The following is a 15055-nucleotide window of genomic DNA, read 5'->3' as shown; positions in this document are numbered from 1 at the left end:
ACATTCGACATTAATCAAACATTCGATCATCTAATTAACTTTTCTAAAAAACAGAAAATAAGTAAAAAATGTGTGTGTGTGTGTGTGTGTGTGTAGTGTGTATGTATATATGTGTGTGTATGTGTGTATGTGTGCGGCCCCGTACGCCGCCGCCCCGTACGTACGAGCGGAGGCGCCGGCGTACGGGGCGGGGGCGGCGGCGTACGTACGGGCGGGGGCGCCGCCGTATGGGCCGGGTGCGACGACGACGGACGGCGGCGCGGCGGGTATACGCGAGAGCGAGAAACGTACCGGACCGCGGCGGGACGACGACGGACGGCGGCGCGCGGCGTTCGGGGCGGCGGCGCGAGACGGCGACGACGACGGGCGGCGGCGGGGACAACGACGACAACGACGGACGACGGGCGACGGGCGGCGAGGACGCGTTCGAGCGGCGCGCGAGAGGTTGGAGACGAAAGAAGTGGGGAGATCTAACTGAATTTTCGTAAGTGTTGTATATATAGGAAAGACCTTTAGTACCGGTTGGAGCCAACAACCGGTACTAAAGGCCTCGCGCTGCCACCCCAAAGTTTAGTCCCACCTCGCCGGGCGAAGGGCAGCCGCACTGGTTTATAAACCTAGTCGCGGCTACCTCTTCGAACTCCTCTATATAGCAGGCTTGTGGGCGTAAACTCTGCGCGCTGCCCTGTGAGTCTGCTGGGCCTTTAAGGCCTGTAATTGCACGCCTGTGGCCTAGCAGGCCCACAGGCCAGCGCCCCAATTTTTTTATAGTTTTTTTTTCTTTTCTGCTTTATTTTCTTCTATTTATTTCTGTGTAGTTTTTTGTATAGTTTTTTCTTTTCTGTTATATTTATTTTCTTCTATTTATTTGTGAGTAGTTTTATTCATCTAGTTTGCCAAAATTTAACATCTTTAGAGTTCATTTTGTAGTGATTTTCAATTTCACGGTCATTTTGTGAACGATTGAAAAATAGCAAATATTTTTTTTTTCTTTTCTGCTTTATTTTTTCTTCTATTTATTTCTGAGTAGTTTTTTCTTTTTTGATATATTTATTTTCTTTTATTTATTTCTGAGTAGTTTTTTATATAGTTTTTTTCTTTCCAGCTATAGTTTTTTTTCTTTTCTGCTATTTTTTTCTTTTCTGCTATTTTTTCTTTTCTGCAAAACTAGATGGTCAAAGTCTGGAGTTATAACCAAAGTTAAAAAAAAGAAATGCCGACGTGCAATTAGTTTTTGCCATAACAGAAGAAGTCCGGAGTTGTAATAAGTTAGTAAAAATAAAAAAGAGGTGCAATGCTCGTTAATTTGCTTCAAGCCTTTCAGAATAGTGTAAACTGCACTGTGCGTAGCTCCGTGCAATCTACCATATTCGTGAAGGCTTGAAGCTAAGCAACGTGAGCATTGAGCCTCTTCTTCATCGTCTCTGCACTCAGGGCTTATAAACCGCTCCTAGTCCCTCTCTCTTGGCGAGGTGGGACTAAAAACAGCTTGCCATAACCTCATTAGTACCGGTTCGTGGTATGAACCGGCACTAAATGGTGATGGTGAGGCCATAGCCTGACCGCAGGCTGACACAGCCTCTTTAGTACCGGTTCATGGCATGAACCGGTAGTAAAGGTTCGCCACGAACTGGTGCTATTGATCGCCGCCACGAACCGGTACTATTATATACATTAGTGCCGGCTGAAATTCAAACCGGCACTATTATGCTTCACGTTTGATCTTTTTTCTACTAGCGAAACATGCTCTAATTAGTACAGTATATTACGTACAATCATGTCAATCCTACAACGGGGGCAAACCACAACACACCAAATTCCTAGCTATAAACATATTTATTTAGGCGATCACTACGCCTTCTTCTACGTTATGGCTGTCGCGGTATTATCACAGCAACTCCTGGTGCCGATTCCTCTGAATTAGATGAGCAGTGAGTAGACAGGTAACTGAACCGACAAGCAGCAAAGCCCTTAATTATAAGCACAGGTTCCATCTGAAACTGGGGGCAGGATAAGTCAGGCTATAGAAATATCGTGGATCAACGTAACACAAAATCACTCCACGGTTCAGTTTCAACGATAAAAACAGTGCACATACATGAGCTTCTTCTGAAGACATGTCAGCACCATGCGGAAGACACGACCAATACTCTACTCTTCCAACCAAGGTAAAGGACTCCGTCCCTTTCCTCAAGCCTGTAGCAACTGTGGTAGTTATCCAGCAGCGTTTTGATGGTGTTGTTCACCAGCGAACTCAGTGGGTACGGCCTAAATCCAGCCATTGCAAACCTTGCCTTCCATTTCCCAAACGCCTCAAGCCTCTCAACCCTTTCAGCACCCTCACACGCTATTAAATTGATGACATCCCTTGCAAGACAGTGCTGCTCTGTGCTAATCCGTCTCTTATCATCCCTTGGGCGAGCAACATCTATTGATTCAAACATTGCCGTATAGTATTCGAAGGTCTCCAAGTATCTTGAGAAGAATGGAGCTGTGTTTGTATTCGACTCCTGCTCAACAAGAGTCACAACCCTGGGGGATAGGCTCTTGATCATTCTTATAATCCTGTTCCGGTGATTTTCCGTGCTCACGCTTTCATCAGGAGTATGATGCAGCTCATAGGCGAAATTCACTACAATGACCTCCCCGGGCCTTATATCAAGATGCTCAAGATAAACCTCATGGCTAGCAGCATGAACAGCATTGAACTCAAAGGGCATGCCACACGACGCAGAGACACTATGCAATCTTGTCCCAACCATATCCAGTCCACCACCTCGGGCATAAGCAGAGTTTGAGTCATCTATGCCAGTGATTCTTAGGCATGGTGGACCCCCAGACCTCGCTGCAAGAGCCTCAATGATAGTTATCCACTGGCTCCCCTGTGCGATATGGAAATCGATGATGTGAACGAAGTTCTCGCTTTTGATAGCCTCTGCTATGGCACCATTGGCTGACATGTAACTAAACCTGTAGAATGGGCAGATCTCACAAAGGTGATGCATGTGAGATATTAACTCAGAGCTTGTAGGTTCTTTGCACTTCAAGGATTTATACAGCTTACTTCCAGAGAAAGAGAGCCTGGCCACAAGCCCTTCCAACATGTATGCTCCTAGGCGTTGCATTGGATCTCCAGAGATAGACACCAGCTGACGTAGCTCAGATATCAGCACTTCTGTATGTATATCATTCTCTGCAGCAGCCTTACCACATGCTATGATCACCTGCTTCAAGTCTCCTGTATTAATTCCCAGAACCTGTCTCCAGTTACCTTGTTTCAAAAGATTCTTGGCTTGCAATAAGCTCTTGGGGCTGTCACAGGATATGTCCAATTCAGGCCCAAGAATTGCATTTTCTAGAGTGCTGTTAAACCATATAATGTTCAGGTCCAAGGGGCGCATCACGCACCGGTTTAGTTGAGATAAGTTTCGGTCTAGGTTGGTTAGAGTATATGGTTGTAATCTCCTCATGTATATATTATCTCTACTTTCCTTGTACCTCAAGATGTAATCTCAACAAACTTGTATGCTTATCAGGGATATGCCCCTGCCTATATTAACACGAAACCGTCGCCTCGAGAGAGGTACGACGTTCTCCGCTGTTTCACATGGTATACAGAGCCACCTCTATCCATCGCATCTAGCAAAACCCATCCACCGCCAGCCATGTCGTCCTCCTCCAGCACCGTCCAGGCTTCCCTTGGGCAGGTTGCAGAAAAGCTCACCCGCACCAACTACGTCCTGTGGCGTGCGCAGGTGACACCGCAGCTGAGAGGGGCTGGCCTCTTCGGCTACACCGACGGCTCCATGCCGGAACCTATCAAGATCCTCGTCACGAAGGACAAAGATGGGAAAGAAGAGCAGACGCCGAACCCTCTCCATCCGATCTGGTTCAAAGAAGGGCAGCAGGTACTCGGATACTTGCTCAATACTCTCACCAAAGAGGTCCTCGTGCAGGTTACCTCCATCGCCATGCCGCACGAGCTCTGGGCGGCTCTCGCCCACATGTTCTCGTCGCAGTCTCGAGCCCGCATCAACAACATCCGGGTTGCTCTCTCCACGGTGCAGAAGGGGATGCAATCTGTTGTCGCCTACTTCGCCCAGATGAGAGCACTCGCCGATGAGCTCGCAGCCGCCGGAAAGCCCATCGATGACGATGAGCTTGTGTCCTACATCACCGCCGGCCTCGACATGGAGTATCAACCCCTCGTCTCCGCCAATGACAAGCGCACCGACACCATCAGCATCGATGACCTCTACGCTTAGATGAGCAACTTTGATCAGCGCCTCGCCCTCTACAACAACAACTCGGGTGGGGGCTTCAAGTCATCTGCCAATGTGGGCTCTCGCGGCGGCGGCCGCGGCGGTGGCGGCTCACGCTACCGTGGACCTCCGTGCGGCAAGGGCAAGCCGCCATCTGGCGGAAACAGCAGCGGCGGCAACTCCTCCCGTGGTGGCGGCGGTGGCGGCGGGCGGCCCTCCAACAACAACAATAGGGGCCGCCGTGGTGGCAGGCCTCACGCCAACCCTGATGCGCCGCGATGCCAAATCTGCGGCAAGCTAGGCCACACCGCCCGCGACTGCTGGTATTGCTATGAATATGATGGCAAATCCTCACAAGATGAGAAGGTTGCAGGTGCTGCTGATGGCTCCTACGGCATCGACACGAACTGGTACGTGGACAGTGGTGCAACTGACCACATCACGAGCGAGCTGGAAAAGGTGACAGTTCGTGAGAAGTACCATGGACAAGACCAAGTTCACACTGCCAACGGAGAAGGTATGAGCATTAGCCACGTTGGTCATTCAGTGACCCCCCATAGAAATATCCGTCTAAGAAAATTTTTGCATGTCCCTAGTGCTTCTAAAAATCTCCTTTCAGTTCATCGCATTGCCATTGACAACCATGTATTCCTTGAGTTCCATCCGTTTTTCTTTTTGATCAAGGATCAGGTCACGAAGAAAATTTTGTATCGAGGTAGATGCGTTCGAGGATTGTACCCGTTGATTTCGGAGCTTAGGAGATTGAATAAACAAGCCTATGGTGTCACCAAAGTCTCTTCAACACAATGGCATGATAGATTAGGGCATGCATCTTTTTCTTTAGTTGAACATTTGCTTAAAAAGAATAAGCTCCCGTTTGTTGGTGAGCGAGATCGTGAAACAATTTGTGATTCATGTCAGTGTGCTAAAAGTCATCAACTACCTTATCCTGTGTCTACAAGCATCTCCACCAAACCCCTTGAGCTCACTTTTTCCGACGTTTGGGGTCCTGCACCTAAATCAGTTGGCAGACACACTTATTACGTAAGTTTTATCGATGACTATAGCAAGTACACGTGGATCTATCTCATCAAAAAGAAATCTGATGTCTTTCAAGTTTTTCACAACTTTCAAGCACTAGTAGAAAGAAAGTTTGATTGCAAAATCCTAGCTCTCCAATCCGATTGGGGAGGGGAGTACCGCAACCTCAACTCCTTTTTTCAGCAAGTTGGCATATCACATCACGTGTCATGCCCCCATGCTCACCAGCAAAACGGATCAGCCGAGCGCAAGCACAGGCATATAGTTGAAGTCGGCTGGCCTTACTTGCTGTTGCCTCTATGCCTTTGAAATTCTGGGATGAGGCCTTTCTCACCGTAGTCCACCTCATAAACATGTTGCCAAGTAGAGTCATCAACAATGAATCTCCAGTAGAACGTCTCCTTCACACAAAACCAGATTACACATCTCTATGAGTGTTTGGGTGTGCGTGTTGGCCGAATCTTCGGGCATACAACAACCGCAAACTCATCTTCCGATCCAAACAGTGTGTTTTCTTGGGCTATAGTCCACAACATAAGGGTGTAAAATGTCTTGATGTATCCACCGGATGTGTCTATATTTCCCGTGATGTTGTGTTCGATGAAACTGTTTTCCCTTTTGCACAACTTCATCCCAACACTGGAGCCCTTCTTCAAAAGGAGATTCTTCTTCTACCTTCACACCTCACGGGTCGTGCCAATGGGGATGTTTTAGACACTAATGATCAATTGTTGACTAATCCTCTTACTGGTGATGGTCTTGAGTCTTGTGATGCAACAGAAAAAAAATTGTGCAGAAATCGGTGAAGAAATCAGCCCAAATCATCATTTTATGCTTCGTGGACAAAACAGCAGCATCATCGGCGCGGATCTACCTTGGGATCCAGGCGCATCCTCCTCGGGATCGATTCTGCGCCAGTCTGCCGCCCTGGCCCCCACGAGATCCGCGCCCTCCGCGCCAGGCCGATCTGCCTCGAGCCCCGCATCGCCACACGCCACCAGCGGCTCGGTGGATCGCCCGGTCATCGCTCCGCGCCAACCAACCAGCGCCAACTCCAGCCGCCCGCGCCTGACCCCGCGCCCGGCCCCGCGCCCGGCCCCGCACCTGGTCGGTTTGGCCCCGACACGCGCTGCTACGCGCGGCGCCCATCGCGGCAGGATACGGGCGCTAATTCTGGTGCGGATCCCGCTGCAGCTCCTGTCCCACCGGCGCAATCATTGCGAAATCATGCGCCCCCTGCTAGATCGGGATCCTCTGCAGCGACTTCTTCTTCAGCTTCACGTGCGCCGGCCACAGAAGATCCGGTCCGCATGTCCTCGCCCAGCGAGCCTGCAACTGTTCCTGGCGCTGGATCTTCTGCTGATCCTTCTACACCACCTCGCACTAGGCTTCAGAGGGGAGTTACTCAACCCAAAATTACAAGTCTTTAGCAAAGTTTGGACTTGCTTGTGTTTCACATGAACCAGATATTCCACACTCTGTTGCAGAAGCTCTAGGCGATCCCAAGTGGCAGAAGGCTATGGAAGATGAATACATGGCGCTCCACAAAAATAAAACTTGGCACTTAGTTCCAGCACGTCAAGGCAAAGGTAAAAATGTTATAGATTGTAAATGGGTCTTCAGAATTAAAAAGAAATCTGATGGCACCATAGATCGTTATAAGGCTAGAATAGTTGCAAAAGGTTTTAAACAAAGGTGCGGTTTACACTATGAGGATACTTTTAGTCTTGTAGTAAAGGCTGCTACTATTCGCCTCGTTTTGTCTATTGCCGTATCCAGAGGATGGAGTCTACTCCAGCTAGATGTTCAGAACGCGTTTCTTTATGGTGTTCTGGAATAGGAAGTGTTCATGAAACAACCTCCTGGGTTTGAAAATAGACAAAAACCCCTCCACATATGCAAGCTTGACAAGGCTCTATATGGATTAAAACAAGCTCCTAGAGCATGGTATTCTCGGTTGAGTTCAAAGCTTCAAGGACTTGGGTTTGCTCCATCCAAGTCTGACACCTCACTGTTTATTTTCAACAAGTCAAATACATCTATATTTGTACTTATATATGTTGATGATATTATTGTCACAAGCTCATCTGATGAAGCTATTTCAGCACTGCTCAAGGATTTGAACTCTGAGTTTGCTCTCAAGGATCTAGGAGACTTGCACTACTTCCTTGGCATTGAAGTAAAAAGAAATGGAGATGAGCTTCACTTGTCCCAAGAGAAGTATGCCACTGATCTTGTAGCAAGAGCAGGGTTGCAAGGTTGCAAGGCAGCTCCAACACCTCTATCCAGCTCTGAGAAACTATCCTTAACAGAAGGGAAACTCTTGAATCAAGAGGACAGCACCAGGTATAGAAGTATGGTTGGTGCACTGCAATATTTAACTCTGACTAGGCCTGATATTTCTTTTGCTGTGAACAAAGTATGTCAGTTCCTTCATGTACCCACTACAGTACATTTGACAGCTGCAAAACGCATACTCAGATATGTCAAGAATACTTTCAGTGTTGGACTCACCTTCACCAAGTCACCATCAACACTTGTAAGTGCCTTTTCTGACTCTGATTGGGCAGATTGTCTTGATGACAGACGCTCAACAGGTGGTTTTGCAGTGTTCTTTAGTCCAAATTTAATCTCATGGTGTGCTAAGAAACAAGCTACTGTGTCTAGATCCAGCACAGAAGCAGAATACAAAGCACTAGCAAATGCTACTGCAGAAATTATTTGGGTTCAGTCATTACTGAAAGAGCTTGGGATACATAGTAAACAGGCTCCATGCTTATGGTGTGACAATCTGGGTGTCACCTATCTTTCTGCTAACCCAATATTTCATGCAAGAACAAAACATATCGAAATAGATTTTCACTTTGTCAGAGAAAGAGTAGCAGAAAAAAAAGCTGGATATATTCGGTCTCAAGACCAAGTTGAAGATGGCTTCACTAAAGCTTTGCCTACCAGAGGTTTTGAAGAATTTAAGCGTAATCTCAACTTGTCCAAGTTGTGATTATGGGAGGGTGTTAAACCATATAATGTTCAGGTCCAAGGGGCGCATCACGCACCGGTTTAGTTGAGATAAGTTTCGGTCTAGGTTGGTTAGAGTATATGGTTGTAATCTCCTCATGTATATCTTATCTCTACTTTCCTTGTACCTCAAGATGTAATCTCAACAAACTTGTATGCTTATCAGGGATATGCGCCTGCCTATATTAACACGAAACCGTCGCCTCGAGAGAGGTACGACGTTCTCCGCTGTTTCACAAGTGCCAAGAGAATCAGTTGTCGAGAAGTATTCAGTCTGTTCGTCAGTTAGACTTGCACCTGTGATCATCTCATCCGTTGGAACCTAGAATCCAGGAATCGTTAGGTGGTTCATGGAAAAATGCAGGATGGAATTGTTGATTGTGCCATAGCAGTAGGTAACTTTACTTACTGGTAGAAAATTGTGCAACGGAGTTGGCTGTGCTGAAAGTGATCCCTGATCATTTAAGATATTTGCATGTGTCATAGAAGCATCGGGCTGACCATGTCCTACAGCAAGTTGATCCCCAAAACTATCAGAAACAACAACAATAATAGTAGTAGTAATAACAATAATAATCTTGCAATGAAACAGAAATTACAGTATTGAGGATGTGTGATGCAAAACTAGGCAGGTGTTTAATATTGACCTTGATGCACCGTCTGTTCTTGCTTCGAATCACCAGCGTCATTGTTTGACAGGACTTCGGCCAGTGAGAACCCAATCAATGAATGTCGATCACCAAATTCTGCAATAAATTGAATTTTGAGAAACATACAACAACGAAGTTCATTGATGGAACGCAGTATTAAAGCTCACCATTCTGTGCAGCTATGTCATTAGGATATTGCGATGTCCTTTTAGCTTGTACGGAAGGACCTGCATCATTGTTCAGAGGCACTGCACGGACAGGGCAGCCATTCATCATCAAATAATCAGGAATAAGAACCCCTGATCTTTCCCGCTCCTCGAGTTTCTTTAATGCGGACATTTTCCTGCTCTTCACTTTAAGCTGTAACAGAATCTTTCTTTTATGTCATCACCGTCATAATGTACTAGAACATGCTTGCTTTTATTTGGACTGCAGCAAAGCATCTGATGATCATAACTTTATAAAGCTTCTACATCATCGAAAAGCAATATTTTAGTGTGATAGCAATGTATTGGTGCCAGCAAAATGCTTCTATTTTCCCTGCTATTTTTATGATGAATTTGTCTTTTTATGGGTTTTCTTTAGGTGCACCGGGGTTGTCGCTAGCTCCCCCTTATGTTGAATTCTACTGTGATTGAAGGGGTTTAACAACACGCTTTTATCATACGCTTATAGGAAATAATAAACTCCACATTAGTAGTTTACCTTTTTTGGAAGGAAAACTGTAACGGGGGCCCCGGCGGTATAAATAGGATACAAACCAAAATTCATGTCCTCGGGTACTTGAACCCCGGTGGTGGGATTGTACTCCACTCCCCCAACCAAGTAAGCTAGGCTCACTTCTCTAACATCAATTTACCTTGTTTTTGTTCAGCAATGCAGTTATAGGTTAGCCAATAGCTGTTCATTGTGACGCTGAAGTATTCAAAGTTCCACAAGCAAATTTTGCTATACCTTGTTACCGCGACAACATTTGCAAGTTAATTGCCAGCACACTATTACTTTAGTGTATATCAACAGCCTAATTATGATGGACATGGAATAGTGTCACATGCATACCTGCTGAAACTGATCAAGGTCACTGACAGGAACATAATCTCCATTGGTCAGCACACCGACAAGATCATAAAAACATTGAATAAGAGTTCACAATTTTCCTCTGCAACTCCATAAGAATAGATCTCAACCCCAGGATCACACGTGGTGGCATGTGTTACCATGGTACTCCAGTCCTCATCCTTCATGCCAGTAAGCTATTTGCCAGAAGTTAAGAGTTTCCTCAGCAAATAATGAAGTGCTTGTCATCCAGCACACTCCTCTTCGACGTGCGACTGCGCCATCTTTAAAATATGTGGTTTCTTGCAGCTCTGGCGGCCGCTTAGCCGCATCCAGGATTGGAACGCCATCAACACCCTCATCTCCGACCTTCGAGCGATGGCCTTCCGTGTGGTGCCCCCGCTTCCGCTGCCTCCTCCAGAGCCAGACTAGGCTTCCGGCTATCTCCGTTGGGCCGGTGTGCCGGCCTCTTTTTTTTTTCCTTTTTTGGGCTTGTTGAGCTGTGCCCTCAGCATTAACCTTGGTACCTTGTTGTGTGTGTGAGTGCATTTGTGAACCTTCACGCCTTGTGCGTGTGTGTGGCTGTATTCGTGTTCCATGTTTGTGGATTGGGCGGTTTGCTTTACATACAAAGCGGGGCGAAAGCTTTTTTCGGTAATAATGAAGTGCTAGCAGATATTATAGTCCACATGAACATTTAGCATTATGCAGTCCAAACAAGTCCTAGGAGGTACTGGGCGTATTAATTATATCTATTGCAGGTAATTTGAAACACTAAAGACTGTAGAAACATCATTGCATTTTTAAAAGTCTATAACTATACATTTACCTTTTGGAGACCAGATTTATCTCTGTGATAATGACGCATCAAGCGCTTCACTGTAGTAATATTTTTATCAGCTAGGTCATTGCAAAGCTTCTCCTTTAGAGAAATGTTCTCCAAACGATGTACCACTTCTTCTGTAGATGGAGGATACTTCTTTCCATTTACTGAAAGTAAACAAATGTTGGATGTCTTATGCCAATATATAGGATCGTTTCATTATGGATACCACTGTGTCTGATGATAATAGCATTCAGCAAAGGATTAATGTACATGGTAAGCTGCAAATCGATTTACCATGCATATTACTGATCTACGACCAAATATACAAACATTAGAAAATTAAGACGGTCCCATTCTTTCGGTATTCCACAGGAAATGGATAACTCAAAATAAAATATGTATTGAGCAAAGAAAATTGCAATCTCAATTTTGTTACAGAACTAGCCATTCCCTTCCAAAAGCAGAACATTAGTGCCAAGACTTCATATTTCCAGATAAATAATGCCACTGCATGTATAAGGCCATAAAACTTTATGAAAGATATGATGTGTGCTTAAATTATTTTTTTACTTGAATAATCTTGGCAGCCACTTAGAGGAGGAACATGTTTCTCAGCTGACAATGTCAAACAATAAACGTTTCATTGAATGAGCAGATTGCACCACTGTATTAAAATTTCCAATGCAGTACAATTAAAAATATTGATGCCCCGAATAGATAAAGGGTATACTCGTATACTCACATGCGCTTTGGTGGTCTTTGACGACAAAAGGATCAGTAATTGCTTCTTGAACTCTGACCGCAAGATCCTGTCTTTCAACTCTTGCTGTCAATCTTAACTTTTTCCTGTAGCTCTCCGTGAAGAAAAAGGAGCCAATACAGGCCTCACCATTTGTTAAATTAACTACAACTGTTAAGACTGACTCTTTCCCATTATACATATGTATCTGCTTGTTGAATTCCTCTTTGGTGAAGTCCGCTTGTCCTCGCTCAGTAAAGAAATCAGCATGGACTGCTAAAATCTCAATTTGCAATTTAGAAAGGTCGCCCTGTGTGATTTGCTTATCGTTTTCAAATATCACTACCTTAGCATTTTCTCCATTCAGCCATTGTACTGGACAACCAGTGTAAAGGGGGTCTTTTGGTCCTTCAACATCAACAAAGCGCAGCTTGACTCTAGTGGTGCCTCCAGATTCAGGAAAACCTGCCGATATCTGCCTAAATTTTAAAAGAAGATGAGTGAGACAGTTCCAAAAGGAAAATAAAAACATGTACGGCCAGAAAAAAAAAATGCCAGATACCTAGGAGGCTCATAAATTCCATTAGGAAGCAAAGCTGCTTGTCGTTCACCAAGTTCTGCAATAGCTTAAATTTTGAGAAAAATGTAACAAACAAGATCAGTGGTGGAACATAGTATTAAAATTCACCTTGTTGTGCAGTCATGTCTGTAGGATATTGCCATGCCATTCTAGCTTGTTTGGAAGGGCCTGCATCATTGTTCAGAGGCACTTCACTGACAGGGCGGCCATTGTTCATGAAATAATTAGGGGTGAGCCCCCCTGGGTTCTCCTGCACGTCAAATTTCTTATACGCATAGGTACACTCAGTTTCTGTCTCATTCAGTCTATCAACAATATTCTTTACAGTTGGCCTTTTGTGTCGATCCTCCTGCACACAACTTAAACCTATTTCAATACATATCTTTACTTGCTTGGAATATGCCTTCATCAGACTCGATGTTTCATGTGGTCTATTTGTCCAATTTTCCTGTACCTACCGATTTAGAGTACAAAAAAATGATAATATCTTAGAATAATCAAAGTATTTTTATGAATTACATGCACATTATCTTGATAAAGGCAGCACGTTCTCTTACCAAATTAGTGAATTCGTGGGAAGACATTTCAGCGCTTTTGTAGTAGCCCGCCCGTCCTGCCATTATCTTTATGATTACGACACCCAGGCTGAATATGTCAAATTTACTTGAGATTAAATAGTTGCGTATGTATTCCGGCGGTAAGTACCCTCTGCATCACACATGTTATACAAATGTTACTGTTACTACACATCTAATCCAAAATACATTTACCTTCTCCAATTTCAGTTCATATGAAGAATGCTTACTGTGTTCCTAAAGTACTTTTTGTAGCTCGCGTTCGTTCATCTCCAAACAGCCTAGATATCCCAAAATCTGCAATTCTGGGAACCATGTTCTCATCCAGCAATATGTTGGCTGGCTTTAAATCCAAATGATAAATAGGTGGCTCTAATTTAGTGTGGAGGTATTTCAAACCCTGGCAAATCCCCTTAATTATTCCGTAGCCTGTGTGCCAATCATATTTATCACATTCATCTGCAGCACCAAATAAGGGGAATTCTCGAGAGGTAAATTCTAAGGATGATACCTTAACATGCTATGGTCTCGAAAAAAAAGAAACCTTAATATGGTAAGTAAAACAAGGAGAACAACATCTTTACCAGAAATATATTTTTCAAGGCTTCCATTAGACATATACTCCAAGCAGAGCGCCCTATGTATCTTTTCCGCAAGAACCAATTTTCCTTCGTACATTGCTGGTACTTCCTGAATATGGTGGCAATAGCCAACTAACCGCACAATATTTCGGTGCTGCAGCCTTGCAAGGTTCTTAAACTCATTATGAAATTGCTCCTCGTCAACCCCGGGCATATCATAGATCTTCTTCACAGCAATCTTTTGCCCGTCTGGATGCACACCCTGCACAACATTTCACATGGTTTAATTTACTGTTTGTAAAGTAGAAAATGCTATGCTTGAATGTGGAAACACAAATCATTTACTGCTACAGGAATGTACGTGAGTTCATCATTAACAAGACCAGTAGAGAAATATATATAGTACTCACTCTGTAAAGAAATATAAGAGCGTTTAGATCACTAAAGTTGACGGGGCTGGTGGTCGACAAGTTTACTCCCGGGGTCCATTGTTGCTGGGGGTTGCCGGACTTGGAGATGACGGAGACGATACAAACCGAGTGGAAATCCTTCTGAATGAAACCAGGTTCATAAGTGGTCATTGGGATATATATATATATAATATATATATATATATATATATATATATATATATATATATATATATATATATCTTTTGCAGCCCTATGTCCTGTTGTAAAAAGAGGTTTTGTTAATACTCCGTGTTTGCTGTTACTTAGTTTTTTTTTTTCTGGTCTACTCACGCAGCTTGAAGCCTGGAACTTCTAGTTATAATTTTATCAGCGATAGGCGAAATCCTTTGTGCTCAACTGAACCTGATGCAGACTTTGCTGATCTTTGTTATGGTTAAATCTGGCCTAAAGGTTATATGTAAATAGAGTATACAACTTGTAGACTCATGCACACATAGGCACTCATATGCGACACCTACTAAAGACGATAGTAGGTAAATCACGGATCTTATACATTGACCAAATCACCAAATACCTCTTGTTCAAAATACGGTAGTAGTATGATACTAGTTTGATATTGTTGATGTCAGGAAGCCATGTAAACAATCTATTATCTTACCAAGTAAACCTCTCCAAACGAACCACTACCAAGTTTCCGCTCCTCGGAAAAACCATCTGTGATTTGTAGTAATAAATCGAGGGGCACAGCCGTTGACTCTGAACCTGCATCGTCCATGCTGTTGCAGAAAGAAAGAAATGTTATATTTGACTCCTCATCAGTTGGGCGACTCACCTTCTCCTTATTGACCTCTAACAATAGGCAAATCGAGCCTTCCCAAAAATATGTATAGATGAATGGAACTTGCACAAATAAGATCCAGCTTATACAGCAGTTCTTATTGAAATCTCTAAAAAGGCTTATATTTAGAAACGGAGGAAGTACATGATAATTTACACATAGAGCAAACTGTTGTCAACTGCAAACCCGACAGTAACACAGAGCTGTGATGATAGCAAAAATGCATTGACTTTCAAAATCATCCGATGGATCTGAGGGAGAGTTAGCATGGGGAAAGCATTAAGAGTGAGGATCTTGGTAGAGGCCGGCGAGTGTGGGGGGGCTGCTGGCCGGCAGAAGATTGGAGTCTTGGAGTCCACGAAGGCGTCCAGGCCTGCTGCTTGCTGGCGGAGGCGGCGGTGAGACTGGTGACGCCGCGCCCTGAACCGTAGCCGAGTATCACATCCAGGAAGGAAGGGATCGACCAGAATATAGCG

At 44.4% G+C, this 15055-nt stretch overlaps 1 protein-coding gene and 1 pseudogene across 1 annotated transcript; one reads left to right on the top strand and one right to left on the bottom strand.

Annotated features, from left to right (window-relative positions):
* Nucleotides 1-2120: 2120 nt before the first annotated feature.
* Nucleotides 2121-14881, bottom strand: LOC123105235 (uncharacterized). The gene is made up of 14 exons (XM_044527260.1): nt 14400-14881; nt 13739-13879; nt 13332-13590; nt 12978-13206; nt 12730-12880; nt 12281-12626; nt 12155-12209; nt 11596-12071; nt 10857-11017; nt 9139-9331; nt 8969-9067; nt 8731-8828; nt 8561-8643; nt 2121-3360 (listed from the first exon to the last, which is right to left on the bottom strand). The coding sequence occupies exons 1-14, from the start codon at nt 14514-14516 to the stop codon at nt 2121-2123; spliced, it is 3648 nt and encodes a 1215-aa protein (XP_044383195.1). The 5' UTR covers nt 14517-14881.
* LOC123109264 (uncharacterized) lies at nt 4143-4281 on the top strand (annotated as a pseudogene).
* Nucleotides 14882-15055: the final 174 nt, after the last annotated feature.

The sequence above is a fragment of the Triticum aestivum genome, chromosome 5A (assembly GCF_018294505.1).
Source record: "Triticum aestivum cultivar Chinese Spring chromosome 5A, IWGSC CS RefSeq v2.1, whole genome shotgun sequence".
Lineage (NCBI taxonomy): Eukaryota > Viridiplantae > Streptophyta > Magnoliopsida > Poales > Poaceae > Triticum > Triticum aestivum.
Note: the sequence above shows the minus strand (reverse complement) of the source record. Positions and strands in the feature narration are given on the sequence as shown.